The sequence below is a fragment of the Perissodus microlepis genome, chromosome 7 (genome assembly GCF_051167445.1).
Source record: "Perissodus microlepis isolate ML-2025 ecotype Zambia chromosome 7, ASM5116744v1, whole genome shotgun sequence".
Classification (NCBI taxonomy): domain Eukaryota; kingdom Metazoa; phylum Chordata; class Actinopteri; order Cichliformes; family Cichlidae; genus Perissodus; species Perissodus microlepis.
The window spans coordinates 50,790,905-50,813,197 of NC_140467.1; the positions used below are offsets into that span (position 1 = coordinate 50,790,905).

The 22,293-nt window shown below is 39.7% G+C and overlaps 1 protein-coding gene across 5 annotated transcripts; it reads left to right on the forward strand.

Annotated features, from left to right (window-relative positions):
* Positions 1–5,441: 5,441 nt before the first annotated feature.
* LOC146384039 (uncharacterized) lies at positions 5,442–21,727 on the forward strand. Of its 5 annotated transcripts, none has more exons than XM_084935734.1 (27): positions 5,442–5,553; positions 6,313–6,506; positions 6,600–7,242; positions 7,382–7,485; positions 7,882–7,947; positions 9,473–9,628; positions 9,982–10,115; positions 10,924–11,018; positions 11,111–11,165; positions 11,557–11,691; positions 11,814–12,059; positions 12,282–12,345; positions 12,433–12,604; positions 12,705–12,817; positions 13,459–13,843; positions 14,008–14,142; positions 15,683–15,719; positions 15,814–15,927; positions 16,026–18,862; positions 19,084–19,138; positions 19,252–19,405; positions 19,498–19,636; positions 19,729–19,762; positions 19,856–19,957; positions 20,071–20,302; positions 20,392–20,701; positions 20,800–21,727. In XM_084935734.1, exons 2-27 carry the CDS (start codon positions 6,319–6,321, stop codon positions 20,893–20,895), a joined length of 6,801 nt encoding a protein of 2,266 aa, XP_084791860.1. In that variant the 5' UTR covers positions 5,442–5,553; positions 6,313–6,318; the 3' UTR covers positions 20,896–21,727. The 5 variants fall into 5 exon arrangements, with proteins under 5 accessions (XP_084791860.1, XP_084791862.1, XP_084791863.1 ...); XM_084935736.1 differs by having other exon boundaries at positions 20,071–20,293; XM_084935735.1 differs by having other exon boundaries at positions 5,452–5,506.
* The last annotated feature ends 566 nt before the right edge of the window (positions 21,728–22,293 follow it).

The window sequence follows — 22,293 nt, forward strand, 5'->3', positions numbered from 1 at the left end:
AGGCTTGCTTTGATTACGTATGCAGTGATGTTCGAGGCCTCGCAGGCAGTCCGTACCACGTGACTGATTCAGGAACTGGCTCGCCGGTTTGCACCAGATTCAAAATAAATTGGGCAGCAAAACACAGCTGATTCCCCGTCACATTGTGTTGTGGAATTGGATTACGTCCCAGTTACATACTTACTTGAACATTTCTCCTTCGATGGAACCAGCAAGGAAGAGAATATTTGTCTGACAACATTTAGATCTCATCTCTTCTAATATTCAAATATTGAGGAGGGATACAGGAGGGATTCAAAATCACAACACCGGTCCAGGAGAGTCGGTCAAACGATGATTTTAATGAACACACGTGTGGGAGATGAACATTGTACGCAGACAGCATCGATCTCTAAACTATATATGTAATATATTGAATAAATGCTTTAAATGAATGCCACTACTCAAAGCTTAATATTAAGATTATAAATGAATAAAAGATAATAATGAATAGCCTAGTTATTCAAATAGCATCATCCAAAAGCCTACGTTTCCTGTCAGCCTGCAACCTAGTCTTTCACACACTGAAGTCTGGGGCCTCTCCCATACAGACCAACATAACCAGCATATAAACATTTAAGATTATAAAAAGCATTGAAAAGCATTTAAGATTATGAATTCAACTCAACAGTTTAAAGTGGTTATAACTGCACCTGTAATAAAGGCTAATTGGGTGCCAATATGTTTAAACGTCTTTTAGTTTATTAAAAAGTGAAGCACCACACACTAGTTTGTGTCATTGTCCAGATGTACATAAGCATGATTACACAGTTACACAATCATACCAAAACTCTGTCCTGATAGTTTCCACTTTCTCTTTTGTATCAGACATACTGAGACAATATTCGGGATAAATAACCATGAAAACAATTTATTTATTAAGTTTAGAGGTTTACACATCACATCATTATAATCATTGAGCCTATCTGACTTTAATCGTCCACTTGATGGCGCAGTAGAGCCAATGAATCGTCACAATGCTTCGAACCATGAGTCGACCAGTTGGATGGAAAGCTTCAGTTCATCACAAGGCTTCATCTCACCATCACTAATGAAAGCTCTTATAATTTGGCTGCTATTAGAGACCATTGATTTAGGCTCTCTTTGGTTACTACGTGGATCTTTTTTCAGACAAATTAATGAAAAAAATATAATAAATGGAAAAACAGAGTACAAATGTGGACAGTTAACTGGATATTACAGCGCGATTTCAGTGCATAAATACATAAATACAGGTCTGAGACGTAAGTGGGGCAATATTGATAGAGCTCACATGACTCCCTCCTGTTCGTATCCCAGAAATCCACCAGGATTTTAGTGCCTCATATACTGCACAGGTCATTGGCACACCTGTGAGATTCAGGACGACATGCTAAGCAGTGCTGTGTCACCATCAATAATACACCATATTAATGCAAGGTACAATTACAGCTGGGCTCCGCCACATTTTATTTTAACAGAGGAAATAAAATATGCAGAGCTAGCTGAGTTGGTTGAAATTCAGTTGCTACTTTAAGAGAATTTCATACAAGAATATTTGAAGATGAAATAGGTTATTAAAGCTGTCATCATTGCTTCAGTGCCATATTCTCTCTGCTGTAACTCCGATTTGAAGAGGGGTTGTTTAGGCAACAACTCAGAGCACTAACTATACGATCACTGCCGGTCACTTAGGTGATTTGTTATAAATGTGAAAACAGCTATGCAGGTTTAATGCAAGGAAGTCTTTACTCAGTGTTTGGCATGGGTCCTAAATCAAGGAGGGGTAGTCTGTCAGTCACTGCATTCCTCACCTGCATGGGAAACTTCCCAAACTGGAAGTTATCAGAAACATTGGAGACAATACTGAATCCATTAGAGACAGCTGGGACAGGTCCTGGTCATTACCATACAGAAAAGAACGGATTTATTTCAGTTCAGTTCAAATCAATAAGGTGAAGAAAAAACAGAGACTGCATCTTATGTGTTTTCTATTCTATTCTAGTAGTTTTAGAATCCAATAACTACACAAACAATCATGGCAGTGAGGTGTGGAGGGCCAGGAGTGACAAAATGAATTAATTAAATATTCCATTAATTATTGAATTAAATCTTTCATTATTTAATTAAATGCCCATTCACTTCACTAGTGTTTGTAGTTGTTGTTGAGAAATGCCCACTGAAAGAATGGCCACCAGGGCAAGTGCCTGTAATCGGTTTACAGTAACACGTTACTTGTAACGCATTACTGCCCATCTCTGTTGAGAACAAATAATGTAAATGAATAATAGTGTTCAAATTGTTCGTTAAAACTCTGCATATCTCAGAAAAACTAAAAAAAAAAAAAAATCAGCTTTCTTCACTTTACAATGCAGCCATTACAGTCTTCTTTGATTGGTTGCTGCAGGATTGCCATTCTTCTCATGTTTAGTTTTTTTTCCTATCAGTGTTTTAATTCCTTGAAATAAATTTTTCAAAGTCACTTTTTGCTTTCACTAGTTTGTTTTTAGTGTCCCACTTTTGGATCTTCTGAACTCACTCTGATTAAAGTTGTCATTGCACTAATGTTATTCATGTGCAGCTGACTTCACAGCTGTGTGTGTTTTTTTTTGTTTTTTTGAAGATTAGTGGGGAGTACGTGAGGGAAGCTATGAAGTGGATGAAGATTTGAAAGACAGGTGGTCCAGATGACCTACCTGTGGAAGTATAGAGATGCCAATTTGAGAGAACTGTGGACTTACTGAATAAATTGTTTTACACAATCCTGAAGAGTGAGAGGAAGTGTACTGGTACAAGTTTTAACTTTTGAAAAAGTGTGATGTGCAGAGCTGTAGCATCTACAGAAGGTAACGTTAATGGGTCATAAAATAAAGCTATGGAAAAGAATTGTTAAAAAGAGAGTTGACGATCAGCAAGCAGTGGTATGCCTGCCATCATGCCAAGAAAGAGAGTTACAGCTTTCAGAGTGTTGATAGTGAAGGTCAGAAGATGTTGCATTGTGTCCTTGTAGGTCTAGAGAAAGCACTGTGGTGTTTCACTTCTACATAAGGAAGTGAAGGGAAGTTGGTGCAGGAGATGTATGAGGACAGCAAGACAGAGGTGAGGTGTGCAGCTGGAGTGACAGATGCATTCAAAGTTGGGGGGATTAAATTAGGGATCCACTCTGAGCCCCTTCTTGTTTGCAGTGGTGATGGACAGGCAGACAGATGAGTTCAGGCAGGAGTTTCTGTGGACTATAATGTTTGCAGATGACATTGTGCTCTATATTGAGAGCAGGTGGAAGGGAGAGATGGAGGCAGGGCTGGACTGGGACAAAAAAATGGCCCTGACATTTTTGGTCCACGTGGCTAAAGAGGATGCTAGGGTAAGGTGGAGGTGGATAATCTGTCACCAGAAGTCACCAAAAGAAGATCTTTCTGAAAACAGTGAGCTAAATCAGATTAATTAGAGGATACTGAATGAGAATCAATATATTTTTTATATAAGGATTAATTCTTTTGATAGAAATTGCTGGGCACTGTGTATGAGGTCCTGTTTACCTAAACCAAACAGATAAATCCTACACAGATTTAGAGTCAGTCATGGGGCTGACCAGTTATTATCCTATCGGTTTAATTAGTTTATAGTAATGGGTAGCGCTAAACCAGTTAATAGTTATAGTTATATAATAGTTAGTACTCTGGACTCTTGGTTTCTTTTTTTAAAGACTACATTTACATGTAAACATAACCTGATAAACCACCATGAAAATCAAGTATTTCCGTGCTACTTAAATATGCATATTAGTTTGTTTCTCAAAGAAATGAAAAGAAATGGGTTATTTTCAGGAGATAAAACATGGTGGAGGGAAGGCACAATTTAAAATCACATATTTTCTTACACTTACATTTTATACAGACATATTTTATACTTTACACTAAAGCTTTTTTATTTTTTCTTTGTTGTTGTTGTTGTTGTTACTATTATTAGTAAAGCGCAGACAGGATTGCTTACAGAGATCGCGGTCTTACCTCATCCAACTCTTTTGAACCCAACTACATTTCCCATAACCCCCTTCACTCAGGAAAATATTACGTCAAATGCCCCTAGATCTTAGGAGGAAGCAAGTGTCTGTGAATTACTGGGTTCATCTTGGTGGTCATGGTGACGCACATCCCACAAAGGAGGTACTTTTGGAATGCTGGGAGTATGGAAGAAGTCAGAAGGATCATTTTGGAAAGGTGGGGAATCAGTGGGCTAAGGAGTGTCAGGTGTATGAACTTAAAATATGTCCTGCAGTAGTGTTCTCTGTGGTTCCCCCATGGTTATTGGAGACCCCTCCTGTGGACTGGTACTTGCTGGATCTGAAGAGAAAATTGAAAGGCAGAGTCGATCTTGTTTCAGCATTTCATTTTCACAGCTTGACTGAATACCCTGAGTGTATTCATGTGTTCACGGATGGTGCTAAAAGTCCAGTTACTGGAAGTACAGGGTTTGGAATAGCAGTTCCGTCACAAAATATTGGAATACACAGACGCACTTCGGATGGACTGGCAGTATACACGGTTGAAATGGTAGCAATTTTGGTAGCACTGAAATGGGTAGAGTGTTCGAAAATCAGGCAGGTGGTAGTGTGTTCTGACTCGGCAGCTGTTCTTTCAAGTCTACAATCATTTTGTTCGAAGACAAGGCAGGGCATGCTGTATGCTATTCTGGAGACTATCAGCAGAATAAGGTGTTTTGGTGGCAATATTCACTTTCTTTGGGTGCCAGCTCATGTAGGGATCAGTGGAAATGAAAAGGTGGATAGGTTGGCGAAAAGAGCGTTGACTAAAAATAGGACTGAAATGGAAATTACAAGCAGTGGATCTGAAGCGAAAGGTATTGTTTGGAGGCAGGTTGTTCAGGAGTGGCAGAAGCGGTGGGATTCAGGGAGTACGGGCAGGCAATTGTATCATCTTAAGAAGGAGGTGGCAGTGAGTAGGTTGTATAGGGGTAATAGGAGAGATGAGGTGGTCATTACCAGGCTTAGACTGGGACATTGTGCATTAAATAAAACACTACAGATGATAGGAGAACATGAGACGGGGCTTTGTGGAGTGTGCCAGGAGGAGGTGGAGACAGTAGAGCATACTGCGGTGCAAGGGTTATGATGTGGAGAGGACAGTTCTGCAGAATAGGTTGAAGGAGCGGGGAATTGGGGGATTTAATCTGAAGAGTGTGTTGGAGGGTAGTAGGGCACAGGTGAGGGAACTGGTGGGGTTTCTGAAGGCTATAGGTGTTTATGAAAGAGTGTAGGGTTTTTTTTTTTTGTTTGTTTTATTTTTTTGATACAGCTTGTAAACTCACTGTCTGACCCATACTCCGGAACAGTAGGAGGCGGCAATGCTCCTTTACGTTGGTTGCCAACCGCCGTTAAACACAAAGAAGAAGAAGAAGAAACTATTACGTCACTAAAACATGGCGGATTAGCGTGTGCTTTGGGTCCGCTACTTACCACTCCTCGTCGGTAAATGAAGGCTTATTTCTTCCACAAAACGACATATTCTTAGCCAGGTACGTTAATACAAGTAAAGTAAAAGATGTGGACGCGATAAAAATATCAGTGAAGCGGTCTTAGCTCCAAAACTTCATGAAAAGGGCGACCCAACGCATGCAGAGCGTCACGCTTAAAACTGTTTTTACCCGAGTTTGAGTCCAGCTTGTGCACTTTCCCAATCTTTCTCCACCATTAAGATTGCATTTTGCGTAATTTTCACTGGTTTAAATTGTGTTTGTTGGCTTATTCCACGTCTGGCGGTGTTTCCGAGTGATTTTAAAGCGTTTGTCATCAAACTTAACGGCCTCTCGACTGTCGACGTCACCAGCCCTGTCAACAAAGTAGCTGAGTTTTGCATTTTTCAGTAAAAGAAGAGATCATTTAAATACTTTTTGTGCAGGTGAAGTTTATTGTTTTGTAGGCGGAATATGCCTAAGCTGCAGTAGAGTAAGCTGCTTTTTGTCAACACTGAGACGAAGCAAATGCATATTAGTGTCAAACTCCATTCATGGAGAGATGTTTATGTGTTCATTTCTATTTAGCAAATAATTTATTGAAAAGCTTTATGTAAAGACGAGATTTGGTGCAGAAAAAGATCCCCACCTGTGACTGCTGTTCTGTAAGGGCATCTTTTCTTGGTTGATTTCCAGAGCACCTTTACAATACCTGAATACATTTTGATGGCGTATTAGGGCGTTAGATGGAGTTTAACAGTATTTCATTTGCAGATTGATGTCATGGCTATTTGTTCAGTACTGATGCAGCTTTGCTTTCAGGTCAAAATGTTCCGTCGGTCAAGATTTAGTGTGCGTCCCAATGTAAGTACAGCAGGGCGATCAGCACCTCAGGAAGCAACTCCAGCAAATCAGGAGGCCAGTGAGGCCCCGAGAGAGGTCGGGGACAGCAACAATGCTAGTGCTCTGACGGATAAGTCCGACATTACCCTGTCAGAAAAAGCTGCAGCTTCAGGGTGAGTTTAAAGTAAAGTGTCTTTGAATTATTTTAGAAGCCTTAAGACTATTTGTTATGTTTGACAACAATAACTTTCCTTGCTACCGTTTAGGGATGGCAGTGAGCAAAATGTGGATGGTACCAGCTCTTCAGCGGCTGTCCAAAGAAGGAAACGATTTTCTGTTAAGCCTAAAGTGGCCCCTGGCCGCCCCTCCGCTCTCTCTCGGACACCAAAGTCTCCCATCAAAGCAGTCTCTCAAACATCTGTTGATTGCTCTGGTGCGGGCCTTGACAAGGCAAAAGCATCCAGTCAAACGGGAACAACAGCAACTCCAAAGGGACTCCAGTCTCCAAGGCAACGCAGGCCTTCAGAAGACAGCAAGCTGCCTAAAATTCAACCTAAACCCACCTCCATTACTTTGGACGCTTCAGAACCTTCAGCTGTTTCCCCAGCTGTACAGTCAGTAGAACAAACCCATCTTCCAGCAGACAGTAGCAAACAGTCAGAGAACATTTCAGACAGACAAGTTAAGGAAGCTCATCCCAGACCACCAGATAGACCCTCCATACCAGACAAAGAATCCACTGAACTATCAGAGAAAGCCAAAACACTTGCATCATCAAAGACTGTGCCTTCACTGACACCATCGGCACTCTCCCTGAGTAGACTTCTAAATGACCCATCAGATGTACAAAGGCTTGTGAAGGCTCAGAAGCTCAGAGATTTGCTCAGAGAGGAGAGACGCAAAGAAAAAGTGAGTCCTTGTCATTAACTAAGCATTTTTAGCCATCTTTTCTCAGCTGTCTGAGTTAATTAATGTATTAATCAGATATAAACTGTTAGCTTTATCATGATTTGTTAACTGAAAGGTGTGATATCATTTGATTCTGCAGAAACTTAAGAAAGCTAAGGCCGTTTCGAAGGTATTTAATTTAGATCCTGCCAAAATGACCATGCGGGACCTTATCCATTATCTTCCAACGTCTAACCCCATGACGTGAGTATCTTGCAAAGTTGTGAAACTCATGTAATTATGTGATGTTAAAGTGTGGGGGAGGCCATTGTTCGGGAGGCAGGCAGGAGGCACGTTGTCTACTATTCAGAAGGTTGGTGGTTTGATGCTCGACTGCTCCGTTGTGCACGCCAAAGTATCCTTGGCAAGCAGCTACAAGTTGCTTCCGATGTGTTCATCGGTGTTAATGTTAGGTAGAAAGCACTTAGATGCAAAAATGTGCTTTTATGAATGTGTGTGTAAATGGGTGAATGAGATATGTTGCATAAAGTGCGCTCCTGTAGAACAGTCCAGTCCATGTACCGTATATTTCACTTATGATGTTTTATATTGATGAACACTGATTTTACTTGAGAAAACTGAATTTTGAAATTCTTCCAGATCTGGTGTAGAAGAATTGACTCAAGAGAATGAGACTGTGCTCCCACCTTCACCAGGAAGAGAAGCGTATGTTTGTGCTGTCATATTCTTTAAATCATTTTTTTTTAATGGTTTGTCTATGTTAAGCCTGTAATTCAAATGGAAATTACTTCAATGTGAATCATGTTCTCACTAGGGCTGCCACAAACGATTATTTTGATAGTCGACTAGTCACCGATTATTTTTGCGATTAGTCGACTAATCAGATCATGCATCCATTGGACGTAAAACATATAGATTATTGCACCAGCACGCATCTGCTCTTATATAACTATCATTAGCTTACAGCTTTAAGTGTTTAAGGTATGTGCTAACTAAAAATAAAGACGATAGTTTATTAAATTTTAATGAAATTTGCAGATTGTTTCGGTGAAGTTTAATAAACTCCTTGCTATCTAAAATATAACAGGACACCGGAGTATATTCTCCAGCATCTCACACTTCTGATAATCAGTTGTCTCCTTGACATTTATTCAGCTGTGTAAAAACTATAACTTTAATCTCAGCCAAACAGATTTACTCAGGAACAAATAAAATACTAAAAAAAAGCCAAACAATAACATTTTTAAGTTATCAAGTGACTTATATATATTTAACCTGAGTAGCGAAAGACGGCGGTGGGTTTGAAAACGATTTGCTGGGAGTCCGGTGTTCTCACGGCTCTAGTGAGCCTTGCCCTCGGCTAGCTATCGAGCTAGTGGCTAACAGACGTCTCCGAAAACGTCGGAGCGCTTTTGAAAATATGTGGTGTCTTGATAAACTGAGCAGATATTTGAGGTTTACACAGCTACATTCTCGCCTGAAAATATGTTAAACGTTTATTTTGTGACCCAGAAAGAATAATAAGAGTAACATTAAAACTAACTAGCTGCCGCCATTGTTGGAAACTGAGCTGGGCTGCGCTATGAATTCTGGGACAGAGCTACTTCTTCTTCTTCGGGGTTTAACGTCAGCTGGCATCCTTGTACATGCAGTGCTGCCCTCTTCTGTTTCAGTCCGTTATTACACTCTTAAATCCTACTACTTATTCCTGCGTCTTTTGGGATCTTACAAAGCTTCAAATGATGCGTCGACTATTAAATCAGTCGTCGACGATTTTGATAGTCGATGTAATCGTGACTAGTCGACTAATCATGGCAGCCCTAGTTCTCACTGTGTGCAATTGCTGATCATCTGTTGTTCCTCAAAGAAAGAGTCATAAACACAGTTTTTCATCACAAAAAGTATTATGAAAAAAAAATCAAACAAAACAAAGTTGAACACTAGAATTGAGTTTGTCCCAAGCCAAACATTATTCTTTTAACGTGTTAATTCACAGTCTGTTTGAATCACTGCAAAGTGACTGCACATCTGATACAACAGAGAACTTGGTTTAAGTGTTTGAACTTTTTGGCGCACTTAAATGTGGAGGCAGCAGTGCATTTTAAACAGTTTGTCTTTCAAAAGCTGTGGCTTGCTGCACGTTTCAGAATGTGTAGAAAGTTTGTATACCAGTTGCTTGTAATTAATAGATTTTTCTTTATTTTCTTTCTTCTTTTTTTAATGTTTGAAGGTCTCCAGAGCAGGCACAGGAACCTGAAATCCCCCCTAATACTATGGGCAACACAGAGGAAGAAGCAGAGGAGGCAGAGGAAGAGCAGGAAGAAGCACTTATGGTTCCTCAAGTCAAAGTTGCAGAAGATGGCTCACTGATTATTGACGAAGAGAGGTTAGCAGAGATTTGTAGACCATTTGATCTGTATCCCCAGGCAGGGATAGCTCATTAGGTAAAGTGGTCGCGCCATGATTGGAAGGTCGGTGGTTCGAATCCACTGAACTGTTACTCTGAGGTACCCCTAAGCAAAGTACCGTTGTGATGGATTGGTGGCTGCTCACTGCTTCACTGAGTCAATGGGTTAAATGCAGAGAGTAATCGCCCTATAGGGGATTAATAAAGTATGCATTATTATTATTTTTATTATTTTGCCCCATCCATATAAAATAATTGCTTTCCTATTATGATATTGTAGAACGTTTGAACCATTTATAGGCTTTTTAAAACCCTTTCATCTTATCTCTCAGCTTAACTGTGGAAGTCCAGCGAGCCAAAGGGCCAAACCCAGCAGAGAATCGAGACCCCATCTTTGAACGAGGCTCCACTACAACTTACTCAAGTTTCAGGAAACTGAACCATGCAAAACGCTGGACCAGCGAAGGTGAGACAGCCACAATATTAAAGTAACCTTATGCAAAGCAGCACTGGCCTTGCAGAGCAAAAGAACGAGACATTGGAAGCAAATCTGTGAGTTGTGTGATGGGTCTTGTTTCCCCATCCCACGGATACTTTGTCAGATTGGGATCTCAGGAGTTCTTAGGTTGGATCAATTCCTTGTGCTTGTTGTTATTTTCCTTGACTCCTGCTTGAGCAGTTTTTGTTGTGTTGCAGGCAGCATTGTTCTTCTGAGGAGGCTATTGCTATCAGGGACTGTTGCAACATAGATACTGTATATAATTTGGTGATTAGCAAAGTCCTGTTTTGAAGCCTCATGCAGAGCATTTTCACCAAATGTGATAGGCAAAGTTAATCCGAGACACGCCACGTTTATATGGTAATGACTGGTTAATTACAAGTTTGCCTGCGCTAAACTATAGCTTGTTGTATCCTCCTTTCTGACCAGTGGGGACCATAAAACAAAGAACAAGAGAGCAGCAGTAAAGACATTTTAATTTACTTGCTATTAGAAATATTGCAGGTAAAGGCTCGTCTGCACAGACTCGTCTTTTCAGGTCCTGAAGCCATCTTTTATATACAGTCTGCAGTAATAGTTAAGAGTGTGGCATGTGTAAAATTGAATGCAGAAAATTATAACCACAGACGATGCTGTGCACTTCACATGTGAATGGTTATAATACAGTGGCTTATCAGGTAAGATAAGCCACATATATGGTAACATATTAAGTGTTTTTATTATTTTGTTTTGATGCCTTTTTTGTGACTTTTCTTCTTAAATTTGTTTTCATCAGAGACAGACATGTTCTTCCTGGCAGTTAGCATGGTGGGGACAGATTTTTCTATGATTTGTCAACTGTTTCCACACAGAGCTCGATCAGAGATAAAGGTCAGCGATAAATACAAATGTGCATGATAAGAAGAAAGAGTTTAAAGTTGAACTAAATACACAGAACTGCAATTTTGAATTTGATCTTTCAGAACAAATTCAAGAAAGAAGAACGAGAGAATGTTTGGAGGATTGACAAAGCTATCAGTAAGTATTTAGTAATAATCTTCAAATGTAATTATTCAAGTATGTCATTTAAAGGTTATATTTAATTGAAAATGGTAAAAAGACACTATATCAAATTTCAAAAAAAGAACCTGGAGAAGCATCAAAAGTAATATAATATTAATTAGTAATATAACTAGAGAGAGAGGAGATTATGCAGCATAGTGGGAAATACACACGCGCACAAAGTTCTGTGTTTTTGTTTAGTTAATTATAGAATCCAAAGTGTTCACAGTATTGTATGTTTTTCCCTTTTTTTCCCTTCACATTTTACACAGTTGCCAAACGTTTTGGAATCAAAATAACCGAATGATTAACGTTCTGTGTGTACATTCTTAAATTTAATTTAAGTTGGCTGATGATTGTTTTGTAGGAGAGAGGCGCAAACTGGACATAGAGTACTTCTCTAAGCTGTTAGAAAAGATTTTGGAATATCAGAGAAGTAAGAAGAAACTGAGATCAGTGGCTGAGAAGAAATCGTCCCAAAAGGGCAAGAGAAAGACAAAAGGTAAGATACGTCAACATGATTTCTTTTCTCGTGTGATCATTGTAGGGTGTATGTGAATATTTGGGAATTCTCCTTTAGCTTTTCCCAATTCAAAAGTCTATGTGCTCTTATTCCCTCTACAGCCAAAAAATCGGGAAGGAAACTGAGTGATGTGGAGGAGGAAGATGAGGAGGATGAGGATGGGAAAGAGATCCTGGGGTTGGAAGAGGAGGAAGAGGAAGGGGAGAAAGAGAATGAGGATCTCTGTAATGATGGAGAAATTCCTGTTTCTGACGCTAAGACAAAAAGAGGCAAAAGAAAGAACAGACAAGTTGCTCTGGATGAGGAACCAAATGACAAGAGAACCAAACGAGTGAGCACTGAGCAAGGTACAGGGACTGTGAGCGGTTTTGTTGTTACAAAAAATCACCACATACCTACATGTATGTGGTGACTTCGTGGTAACTACCTTTTCTCTAACTTTTTTTTTTAATGTTTCCTGAAAATTAAGGGTAATAACATTTTTTTTCCAAATCAGTACTCGTTTCCCCATGTTTTCTTGGCTTTTGTTAAAGTGCCACGCCATTTTTATTTTGCTTTTAAATTCTCAGATGAGGACGGCGTATGTGAAGAACCTGAGGCAGAGCTTCCTGACAACCACAAAGACTCAGACACGTAATGACACTAAAATCATATTGCTGTGAATATTCTTTTTTTTGTACATATCTCTGCGATTAAAATCAGTTTCTTTCAAATGTTTAGGTCAGAGAAAACTCAAAATGCAAATACAGCTAAGGACACTGCAATCAAGCCAGCTAAACTCTCACGAGGCAGAGCATCAAAACCACTACTGCCTTTAGGCCGCAAATGGAGTAAAAAGCCTTCACCTTGTACGACAGCTAAAAGTACTTCATTGGATGAAGAAGATGAGAGTGTAAGTGGTTGAACTTGTAATAAGGTTATTTCATTTTCTGTTTATAAGCCTTGAAACCTTTTTATGAATACTGGCTTTGCTTTACTGAAACTTACTGTAGGTAAATAAAGATCCATCATCTTTAAGCCAAGCCAGCAGGGAGCCAGTCGGTGATGATATTTCCTCAGAAGGGGAGGAGGAGGATGCCATCGTTAAACCTCCAAGACCTACCAGGTACATGAATTTAATTTACTGAAAAACACTGTATCCACTGTATCCAGCGCTTAACAAATTTGTTAGACCACCTTTCATAAAAATAAGAAAACACAAATATTTTAGAAATCTCTCATAAACGTTTTTAAAACTAAAAATTAAATATTTGTTCAGCATATTTGTCCAGGAGTGAAGGATTTCAAACCGAATTCATGTTTGTATTCCCAGATTTCAGCCGGCACACTAGACTTTTTTGAGAAATTAGCAATTAATCAAAACAATTAATCAATTAATTCAATCAAACAAATGTTTCTGTTCACGAAGCAAGCAAATAGCTGTAATTTGACATCTTAATAAAAAAATAATAATGTTCTTTACTATTTTTTTTCAGCAATTTTGTAAAGATGGTAAATTTGAAAATTGATGAATTACAATAAAAATTATTCCTTGGCATTTAAAAAATGACTTTGATTAAAGAGTTTACACATACTGATGGATTCACCATTACAGAAACATATGAAAATGTATTTTGTAATTATCAATACTGTTAATACAGGGTTGCTTGTCATCTAACATTGTCTGGTGGGCTGATAGATTTCCGAACAATATTCCTATTGATCATGAATAAAGTGTTTTTATTAGTGTTTCATTTTGTTTTGTAGATGTGGTAGAGTGCCTAAACCCATCAAGCCCTTGACTTATCCAGCCAAAGATGAAGTACACTCCTCTGCATCTGAAACGACACCAGCCTCAGCAGCTGGGTCCACTGCATCTGCTGCTAAACCAAAATCCAAACAGGCAGCCAAGAAGAGAATCCTACCACAGCATGATTTGGCCCCAAAATCCAAAAAGTGTACACTTGTCACTCTCACGGCTTCTCAGACAGAATTTAGTGACGAGGACAGTCATCAATGGCAGGATGAAGAAGTGGAGGAGGTGGAACTCGCAGGTAGCCCCAGTAAAGACAGCAGTGCACCTGTGTTTGTGCCTGCCGGCCTGCACACTCCTCGTCCTGAGATTAAAGAAGTGGATGAGACAATTGCTGAGGTATGATAAACATTTTCTCCATCACATGCCTCACTAAAACACCAATCATTCTTTTTATTTTGAAATAATTCCCATGACAAACATTTTTATGTTTTGCTTTACTTTTTATTTGCGCATGGTTTTACATTCCAATCTTCCTCTGACTCCTCCTATGCCACCTGTAGCTTGATATCTTGGCCACTATGCCTGATGTTTTGGGCATTTCCCAAGATGCACTTTGCCCCGATTCTGCTTGTGAGCAGGCACAACATGAGACAGGGTCAGCTGAACCATGTGAACATCAGTTGGACCTGTTGATTGTAAGTGACCTATGCTTAAGAAGTAGTACCAAGTTAATTAAATCATTAACCCCAATAAAAGATCTGGGGTTAATGATTATCATTCCAGAGCACTAATCTTGAAAACACAATTTTATCTATTATTAAAGGCTCAAAACTGAGTAAGTTCAACCTTTTATTTTTTTCTGCAGTGTCTTTCCATTTTTGTTTTGAATACATGTATTCAGTATGTGGTTGAATTACTTACACAGCAATCAGGCAAAACATTATGGCCACAGACAGGTGAAGTAAATAACATTCATTATCTCATCATTGCACCTGTTACTGGGTGGGTTATGTTAAGCAGTAAGTGAACATTTTGTCCTCAAAGTTAAAAAAAATTGAGGGCAAAATGTAAAAGGATTTGAGTTTGACAAGACTCTTTTGGGACTTTCTCGGTCTGCAGTATCTGTCAATGAAGGAAGAATGGTGAACCAGCGATAGGGTCCTGATAGGCTCACTGCTGCATGTGGGGAACGTGCATCAGTGAGCCTTGGCCACCAATGACCAAGGCTGGCTTGTGTGGTCCGATCCGACAGATGAGCTAGAGTATCTCATATCAACAAGTTAATGCTGGTTCTGATTGAAAGGTGTCAGAACAAACAGTGCATACTGACCCCTGTCCTTCACCGAAAGTGCCACTTGAGCATCAGAACTGGACCATGGAGCATTGATAGAAGAAGGTGGCCTGGTCCAAATAATCACATTTTTTTTAATGTCACGTGGTTGGGTGCATTTGCGCCTCTTACTTAGGGAACACCAGGATGTGCGATGGGGGGAAGGCAAGCCGCCAGTGGCAGTGTGATGTTTTGAGCAATACTCTGCTGGGAAACCTTGCGTCCTGCCAACCATATGGATGTCACTTTGTCATGCACCACCTCACTAAGCACTGTTTCAGACCACCTTCATTTGGCCTCATTTGGAATGATAATGCGCCCCGCCACAAAACTAAAATGGTTCAGGAATGGTTCGAGGAGCACAACAAGGAGTTTGAGGTGTTGACTGACTCCCAGATTCCCCAGACTGCAGTCCAATTAAGCAGCTGTGGAATGTACTGGACAAACAAGTCTGATCCATGGACAGCCCCACTTTGCAACTTATAGGACTTAAAAGTTGCTAATATCTTGGTGCCAGATACCACAGTACAGCTAGAGGGGTTCTATTGGAGTCCAAGCCTCGACAGACCAGGGCTGTTTTAGCAGCAAAAGCAGGATTAACACAATATTAGGCCTGTGGTTATAATGTTATGCCTGATCGATGAAAATTATAACATGCATAAATAACAATGTGGTTTGTAGTAAACCAGTTCAGTGTTCAATAAGATTAGAAAGGTGCCTAAAATGTCATCTTTATTTGCTATACAGTCAGCTGTAGATGTACATATCTGTACAGATGTGTACAGATGTAGAAAAGATATTGTAAATGAAGCAGTGTACTGTACTTCATGTTTTTGTAAAACAGCTTTTGTGAATAGAAAGGAGAGCTTTTGGTGTTATTTATGATATGTGTGTTTGCTTTGCAGGATGTTATAGAATTTATTTCTTCAGAACATGCAGAAGGTATGTTGAAGATGTTTTATGATTATTTGCTTATGAATTTTATATATAGTTTTAGATTTAAAGTTCATATTTTTTGTTTGTCTTTTTATTTCAGTGTCTGAAGATCAGAGCTACAACGAGGCTGCTCAAACCCTGCTGACCATCGGAAACCTGAGTCACGTCTCTCAGTCGGAACAGAATCAAGTAGACATACGAGATCATGTAACAGGTTAGAAAGACAGAAAAGAGTCCTTATAATGGACAGTTTCATTTGTTGTTAGACTGAGCAACAGTCAATGTAAAATGTGCCATTATATTTAACTGCAGGGACGGCATCAGCTGATGTGAATGAAACCACCCACCTAGAAAAAGAGCTTGTTTCCGATGCTGCTGTACAGGAGGAAAGTGCCACTCCTTCCATGTCTACATTTGATCATGATGTCACACAGACATCGGAGACTGTGGCCACTGTGGAACAACAAGTTAGCAAAACAGTCAGTGATGAAATGGCAGTTAAAACCAGTGATGAGCCACATCCAGAGAGTTCAAACAAAAATACTCTACAAACTAAGAGAGGTCACTTTTCCAAAATAAAACCTAAACCTAACCTTAGCCGAGTCTCCAGGACTGTACAATCCAAATCCCAACCAGATATATCTGCAGCAAGGACAGCTGAAGAAAGCCACACAGAGTCTGCTAACATTAAAGACTGTTCTCCAGCATTGCTAAAAGCTGACATTTCCTCTACTGAAGTTAAACTAACAGCAAAGCCATCTGAGAGTCAACCAGATATTGTTGGGGTTGAGTCAGTTGCAGAAATCCAGTTCCAGAGTCACAGCTTTTCTGAATCTACATTTGAACCACATAGGGATCAGGCCACGAGAGAGACAAAGTCATTATCTGAGCCCACAGATGAAAAACTTACTTCCCATGTTGAACCTTTTGAGACTGGTTTTAAGGATCCGCCAAACTCTGACTCACTCATCACAGAGGTTGAAGAGGAGTTATGTTCAATTGTGTCCCCAGCCAAGGAGAGCAGTGATAAACCTACGGGTGAAACACACGCAGGAGAATTATCTATCACTGAAAAAGGAGAAAGTGAAGTCTCAAATACTTGTCAATCTAGAAGGAGTCGATTACCAAAATTCAAACCCAAGCCAAATCTGCTACAGACATCAAGAACTGCAAGATCTAAATCCCAAACCACAAAGCAGCCTGAAGAGAGAGACCCCATCCCAACGCAAGACCCCAAATCTCGCAAACAATCAAGATGCTTAACCACAGAGGATGAACAACCACGATCATCATGCTCCGCTTCTCCTGAAAAACATGTAGAAAGTGTAGATACTCTTTTACCAACAACCACAGATGGTAGACCGGACTTAGGTGCAGTAATAACGGATTGCGGTCCCTCACAATGCCAGAACTTGGAATCTGAGTTAGATCTCAAAGGGAATCAAGTCACTAATGACACAAAGTCGTCATCTGAGCCCACAGAGGAAAAAGTTCAGTCCTGTGTTGAAACAGCCAAGAGTGTTTTCAATAATTCAGCAACATCAGACTTGGCGATCTCAAAGGCTGAACAGGAGCCATGCACAGAATCAGAACCAGGTCAAGAGAGCGCCGAGAAACCTCCTTCATGTGTTTCACATCCAGAAGATTTACCTGTCAGGCAAAAAGAAGTGAACAAAGACACAACTCCATCACCATCTAGAAGGAGTCGAATGCAAAAGGTCAAACCTAAACCAAATTTAGCACAGTCCTCAAGAATTTCAAGGTTTAAACCTCAAACTGTAAAACCGGTTTTAGAGAAGGACTTAAGCCCAACTTCAAACATGAGATCACCTGAAAAAACAACAGCAAAGGTGGAACCACAACCAGTATGCACCCTGTCCTCTGAAAAACTGAGTGAAAACACTGACCCTGCTTCAGTTTTAAAACCATCAATAAATATAGTTTCTACATCTACACTCTCGGAGGAGCTATCAACAAATGAGGAGTCTAGTTTAACAAATGTTAGACTAGACTTGGGTGCAGCAACTTCAGATCAGAGTGCCTCAGAAAACGTGAAACTCTCTGCATCACAATTTGAACCCAGCAGGGATCAGGTCAGCAGTGAGACAAAGTCAGCATCTGATCCAGAAAAAAATATGCCTTGTATTACCACATCTGTGAGTAGTTGTAAAAATGTGGTAGCACCTGACTCAGCAGTCACAGTCTCACAAGCTGGGGAAGCAGGTGATGCAGAATCAGCCTCACTCCAAGAGAGCAGCGTCCACCAGGCTGTTCTTGTTGCACCTGTTCAAGAGTCACCGCTTAATCAAGAAAAGAGTGAAGCTGAATCTGCTTCTCAGTTGAGGAGTCGTCGATTGCAAAAAATCAAACCCAAACCAAACCTGCCGCAAACACCAAGAACTATGCAGTCAAACTCGCAATCCACAAAAGACCCTGTTATACACACGCAGGTTGTGGAAAAACCCTGTAGCCAGACTTGTGTGTCTGAATCAAGTGACTACAGAATGAAAGATGCAGAAGCCCAGCCACCTTGCAGTCCTACCTCTCCAGAAAAATCAAATGAATTTAAAAGTCCTGATGCTTATTCAGTTTCTGAACCATCACTGGAATCTGGCTCTTCTAATAAATGCCGAGAGGAAATATCTTCATCAGAGAGGGAAAAGACAGATGGTGTATGTGGCCCAATGTCAAGCTCAGTGAGCTTGGAACAAAATATCCCACAAAGATTGCGGCGGTTTCCCAAGGTCAAACCGAAACCTAATTTGGGATCATCCTCTAGAATTACACAGACAAAACTACAGCCAGCTGATATCAGTAAATCTGCAGAACATGTTGATACAATCTCAAATATAGCACCAGCACAAGACCCTGGGGACAATAATGATGCACAGAAATCTGTGAAATTGCCAGAGAAAAACCTAACATCAGGACATTGTTCAATAAATGTAGAAGTCTGTACAGTAACATCTCAACCTGTAGACTTGGAGAAAGTACTGGGCACCTTAGACAGTAAGGATCCCCATCCAAATGATCCCAGCTCTCCTCTTGGATGTTTGGCACAAGTTAATGAACAACAAAGTGAACATGACCATCATTCAAGTATTTCTGAAGTCCCTCTGGTTCCTGTGAACCAAGTGTCTTCTACCCAGGTAAGCTCAATAATGACTCTGTTTTGTCTGGTCTTTAATCCTTTTACAAGCTTTGCAATCAAATCTGTTAATGTTGTGTCAAGACTTGCTAATATATAATATAAGTTAATATTATATATCCAATCCTAACAGGGGTAGTTAGAGGTATTCTCTGGTAGTTTTAAAGTGAAAAAGTCTCTCTTGAGTTTCCTTAAATGTTTCTCTAATTCTCCTAATCCTAGAATACATCAACATTAAGTACAAACGACATCCAAAGTTTTCCAATATTTCAAGAGAGTAAGTCAATCATATATTATGTTCCAGTCATATCACTTAAGTTTTGTGTAAACTTTATATAATGTTCTTCTTGATTTGCTTATTTATTGGTTTTTTCTTTTTTTAAATTTCAGTGCTGCCAGAGAAGGTGCCTTCAGATCCCGACGAACCATTTTTCATCCTCTCTCTGACTGAGATCCCGCTGTCCTCATCAGGGGAGGTGGTGAACAGTGCAATTGAGAACCCCTCTTGTCTTTCTGTAGCAGAGTCATCAATACCTCAACCAAGGTTTGTGTCTGCTTTTAATCAACTAGCTGTGTGAGCAAGCATGTAGTCTGTTTAGTTTGGTGTCTAATTCTGTGCCTTACTTCATCCTTTAGTGGTGTTTCTGGAGAGAGTGTGGCAGCGGCAGGAGAGGGGTCTCTGTCTAATGTCCCCATGCCCATGTTCAAAGAGATAAAGAGTGTGACAGGCCTCATCAGTGTGGAAGAGACTGTGCTGGACCCATCTACACTGATTGTAAGTAAAGCTGTAAAGAAGAACTGTTGGCGGTCAGAATGTGATTTTTTTTTTTTTATCTTTTTCACATGCTGTGTTTTTCCATCCATCAGGATCATAACATTCAGAAAACAGTGGATCCACAGGGTAGAGTGACTGCATTATTCTGTCACTTTCAAGCTACTGATTGTCATGCTGATTCATGCTGTGTAACTTTAATTGTGTGCTTTAATTGAGCAGAACATACTACAGACAATCCACCAAAGTTTCCAGATGCAGTGGACAATAATGAGCCTGAAGCAGCACTTAACAAGCAGAGACAAACAAGTATTGGAAGAAGAGGTATGCAGAGGATAAATACATACTCACCAAATGCACTTTAAAAAATGTGTGAACATTTTTTAAATGTGAACATTAAATGTTGCTTTTTCACCCTGTATGAATCTTTCAACCAGCCAAACTGCAAGTTAAACCTAATGCAGCGAGGAGAAAACAAACCAGCAAGACCAAGTCAATGAAAGCAGCGGAGTCAGCGCCTACCCAAACAAACACCACCCAGGAGCCAAAAGCCAGTGATGCTGTCACGGAAGCACAAAGGGGAAGCTGCAGCCGTGATGAGGAGATTGTGACAGATGGAAAAGGCACTACCAGCAGCTTAGAAGCTCAAACTTCACAGAGGTGTGTGAGGTGGGTGAAGAACGGTTTCATTTTGAAAAATTTCACATTGGCTTCTATCAATTATTGAGAAATGTTTAATTTTTTCTAATATCTAACAGAAAACCCAAAGGCTCTCTTTCCTCGCTTTCTGTAACAAAGAAAACCAGCCCTCCACAAAATCTTCCACCTAGCAAACCAGTTTCCAAGCGATCTAAGCTTAAAACGCCACTGACTGAAGGACGACAATCTTTGCCAGAGCCTGTAGCCTCCACATCACATGATGTCCCTTCCACACAAAGTTTGACACAGCCACTAAAAGAAACCCGTCCAGCATCGATTACACTGCTAACACAAACAGCAGTGAACATCAGAGAGACCTGTGATCAAAGTCCCAGGAGCCCAGATCCTAGCACTTCACAGTGCACAGAGGTAAGAAAGGTACAGGTGGATTGAAGCTGTTTTTCATTCAGTGTAATTCATACACGCTCACATGGAGATGTGCTCTTTGTTTTGTTCCTTCTTTGCAGGATGACTGTGTGGACAGCTGTGTTCTTGAAGAGGAGCCCACCAGTGTGTCTCAGTACTTCTTAACCAACATTTTCACAGAAGTGGATGAGGGGTAAAAGCCACCTACGTAGTTGGATTAAGAAATGGAATTTGTTGGCTTTTCAAATTTTTATTTCTGTAAATAATAATTTATAACTGAAAAGTTGTTGTTGTTGTTGTTGTTTTTGCTTTTAGTTTTAATTCTTTATTCACCATACTGATAAATGCAGTTTCACATTTGCAAACATTTACTAGAGTATCAGTTTGTTGAAATAACATTTTAAACCTCCGTTAGTTTAAATATTAAAGCACTGTACAAATGGATAACAAAACATTTGTGACTCATAGTTTGACTGAAGTGGTGGCAGCTTTTGCTGAATTTTTCATAAAAAATACTTCAAACCTCAGATGTCTTACCTATTTTTTTTCTTCTTTTTGATACAACTGTGAATTTGTAAATACTGTACATGGTAGCAACTTCTTTTTTTTTATATTTTTTTGTCCGTTCTTGATTAATTTTCAGATGACTTTGACCTCAGGAAGAAAAACACAGTTCGGTAGATTAAGACCATGTACAGTTGTACATTTCAGTGTAAAGCCTTTTTTAATGTCTCTTCTGTGTACTTTAGAAATGTAACATATGTGGAAAATAGACAGAAATTCTGTTTAAAAAAAAAAAAAAGGAACCCATTCAAAACAGAATAATCAAACTATCAGAGTTTCTGCTGTATGTTAATATGTTTATATATAGTGTTGAAATAGTAGTCACTGACTGTACCACACAGTTATGCACCGTTTGACTTCTTGTTTCATAAAAACACATTGTGTTTTCTACCCTAAGGGTTACATTGGCTCACTGAAAGTGAAAGATGTAATTCTGTAAGATCTGAATAAAAAGTATTACACCTAGATTTGTCTTGTCTTAATGTACATGCATGCTAGTTTGCTGTTGAAAATGGGTTTACAGCCTGCTGATGAAACAAAACAAATAATAACAAAGATGCGAATGAGTTAGGACCTAACTGTAAGCTAACATGTTGAGCATCACTTCCCTTACAACTGCTGATCCAGGCACCTTGTGCTAACTAGATAATGACAAGTTGCTAAACCCAAGTAATCATAATTTGTGGCATTAAAACTGCTAATCATGTATTATATGTTACCCCAACATGTGCTGCTGATTAGTTCTTATTACTCAAGTACCGCTTCACCATTACTTACCAGTTCTTTGTAAACTTTAATAAGAGTGAAGCCCTGCACACTACTTCAGGATCACCTCATTGCTATGCAGTAATTCTCCCTAGTTTGCCACAAAGGTAGCCAAAAATGAGCATGAAAATGTGTTTAATTGACAAGCCCTGGTTTATTTTGAGCGTCGTCATTAATTTCATGATAATCTATAACAGGTTGGCAAATATGTCATGTAGTTTTGGATACTGGATGCATATTTACAATGTTCCCTTGTTTATTGTTCC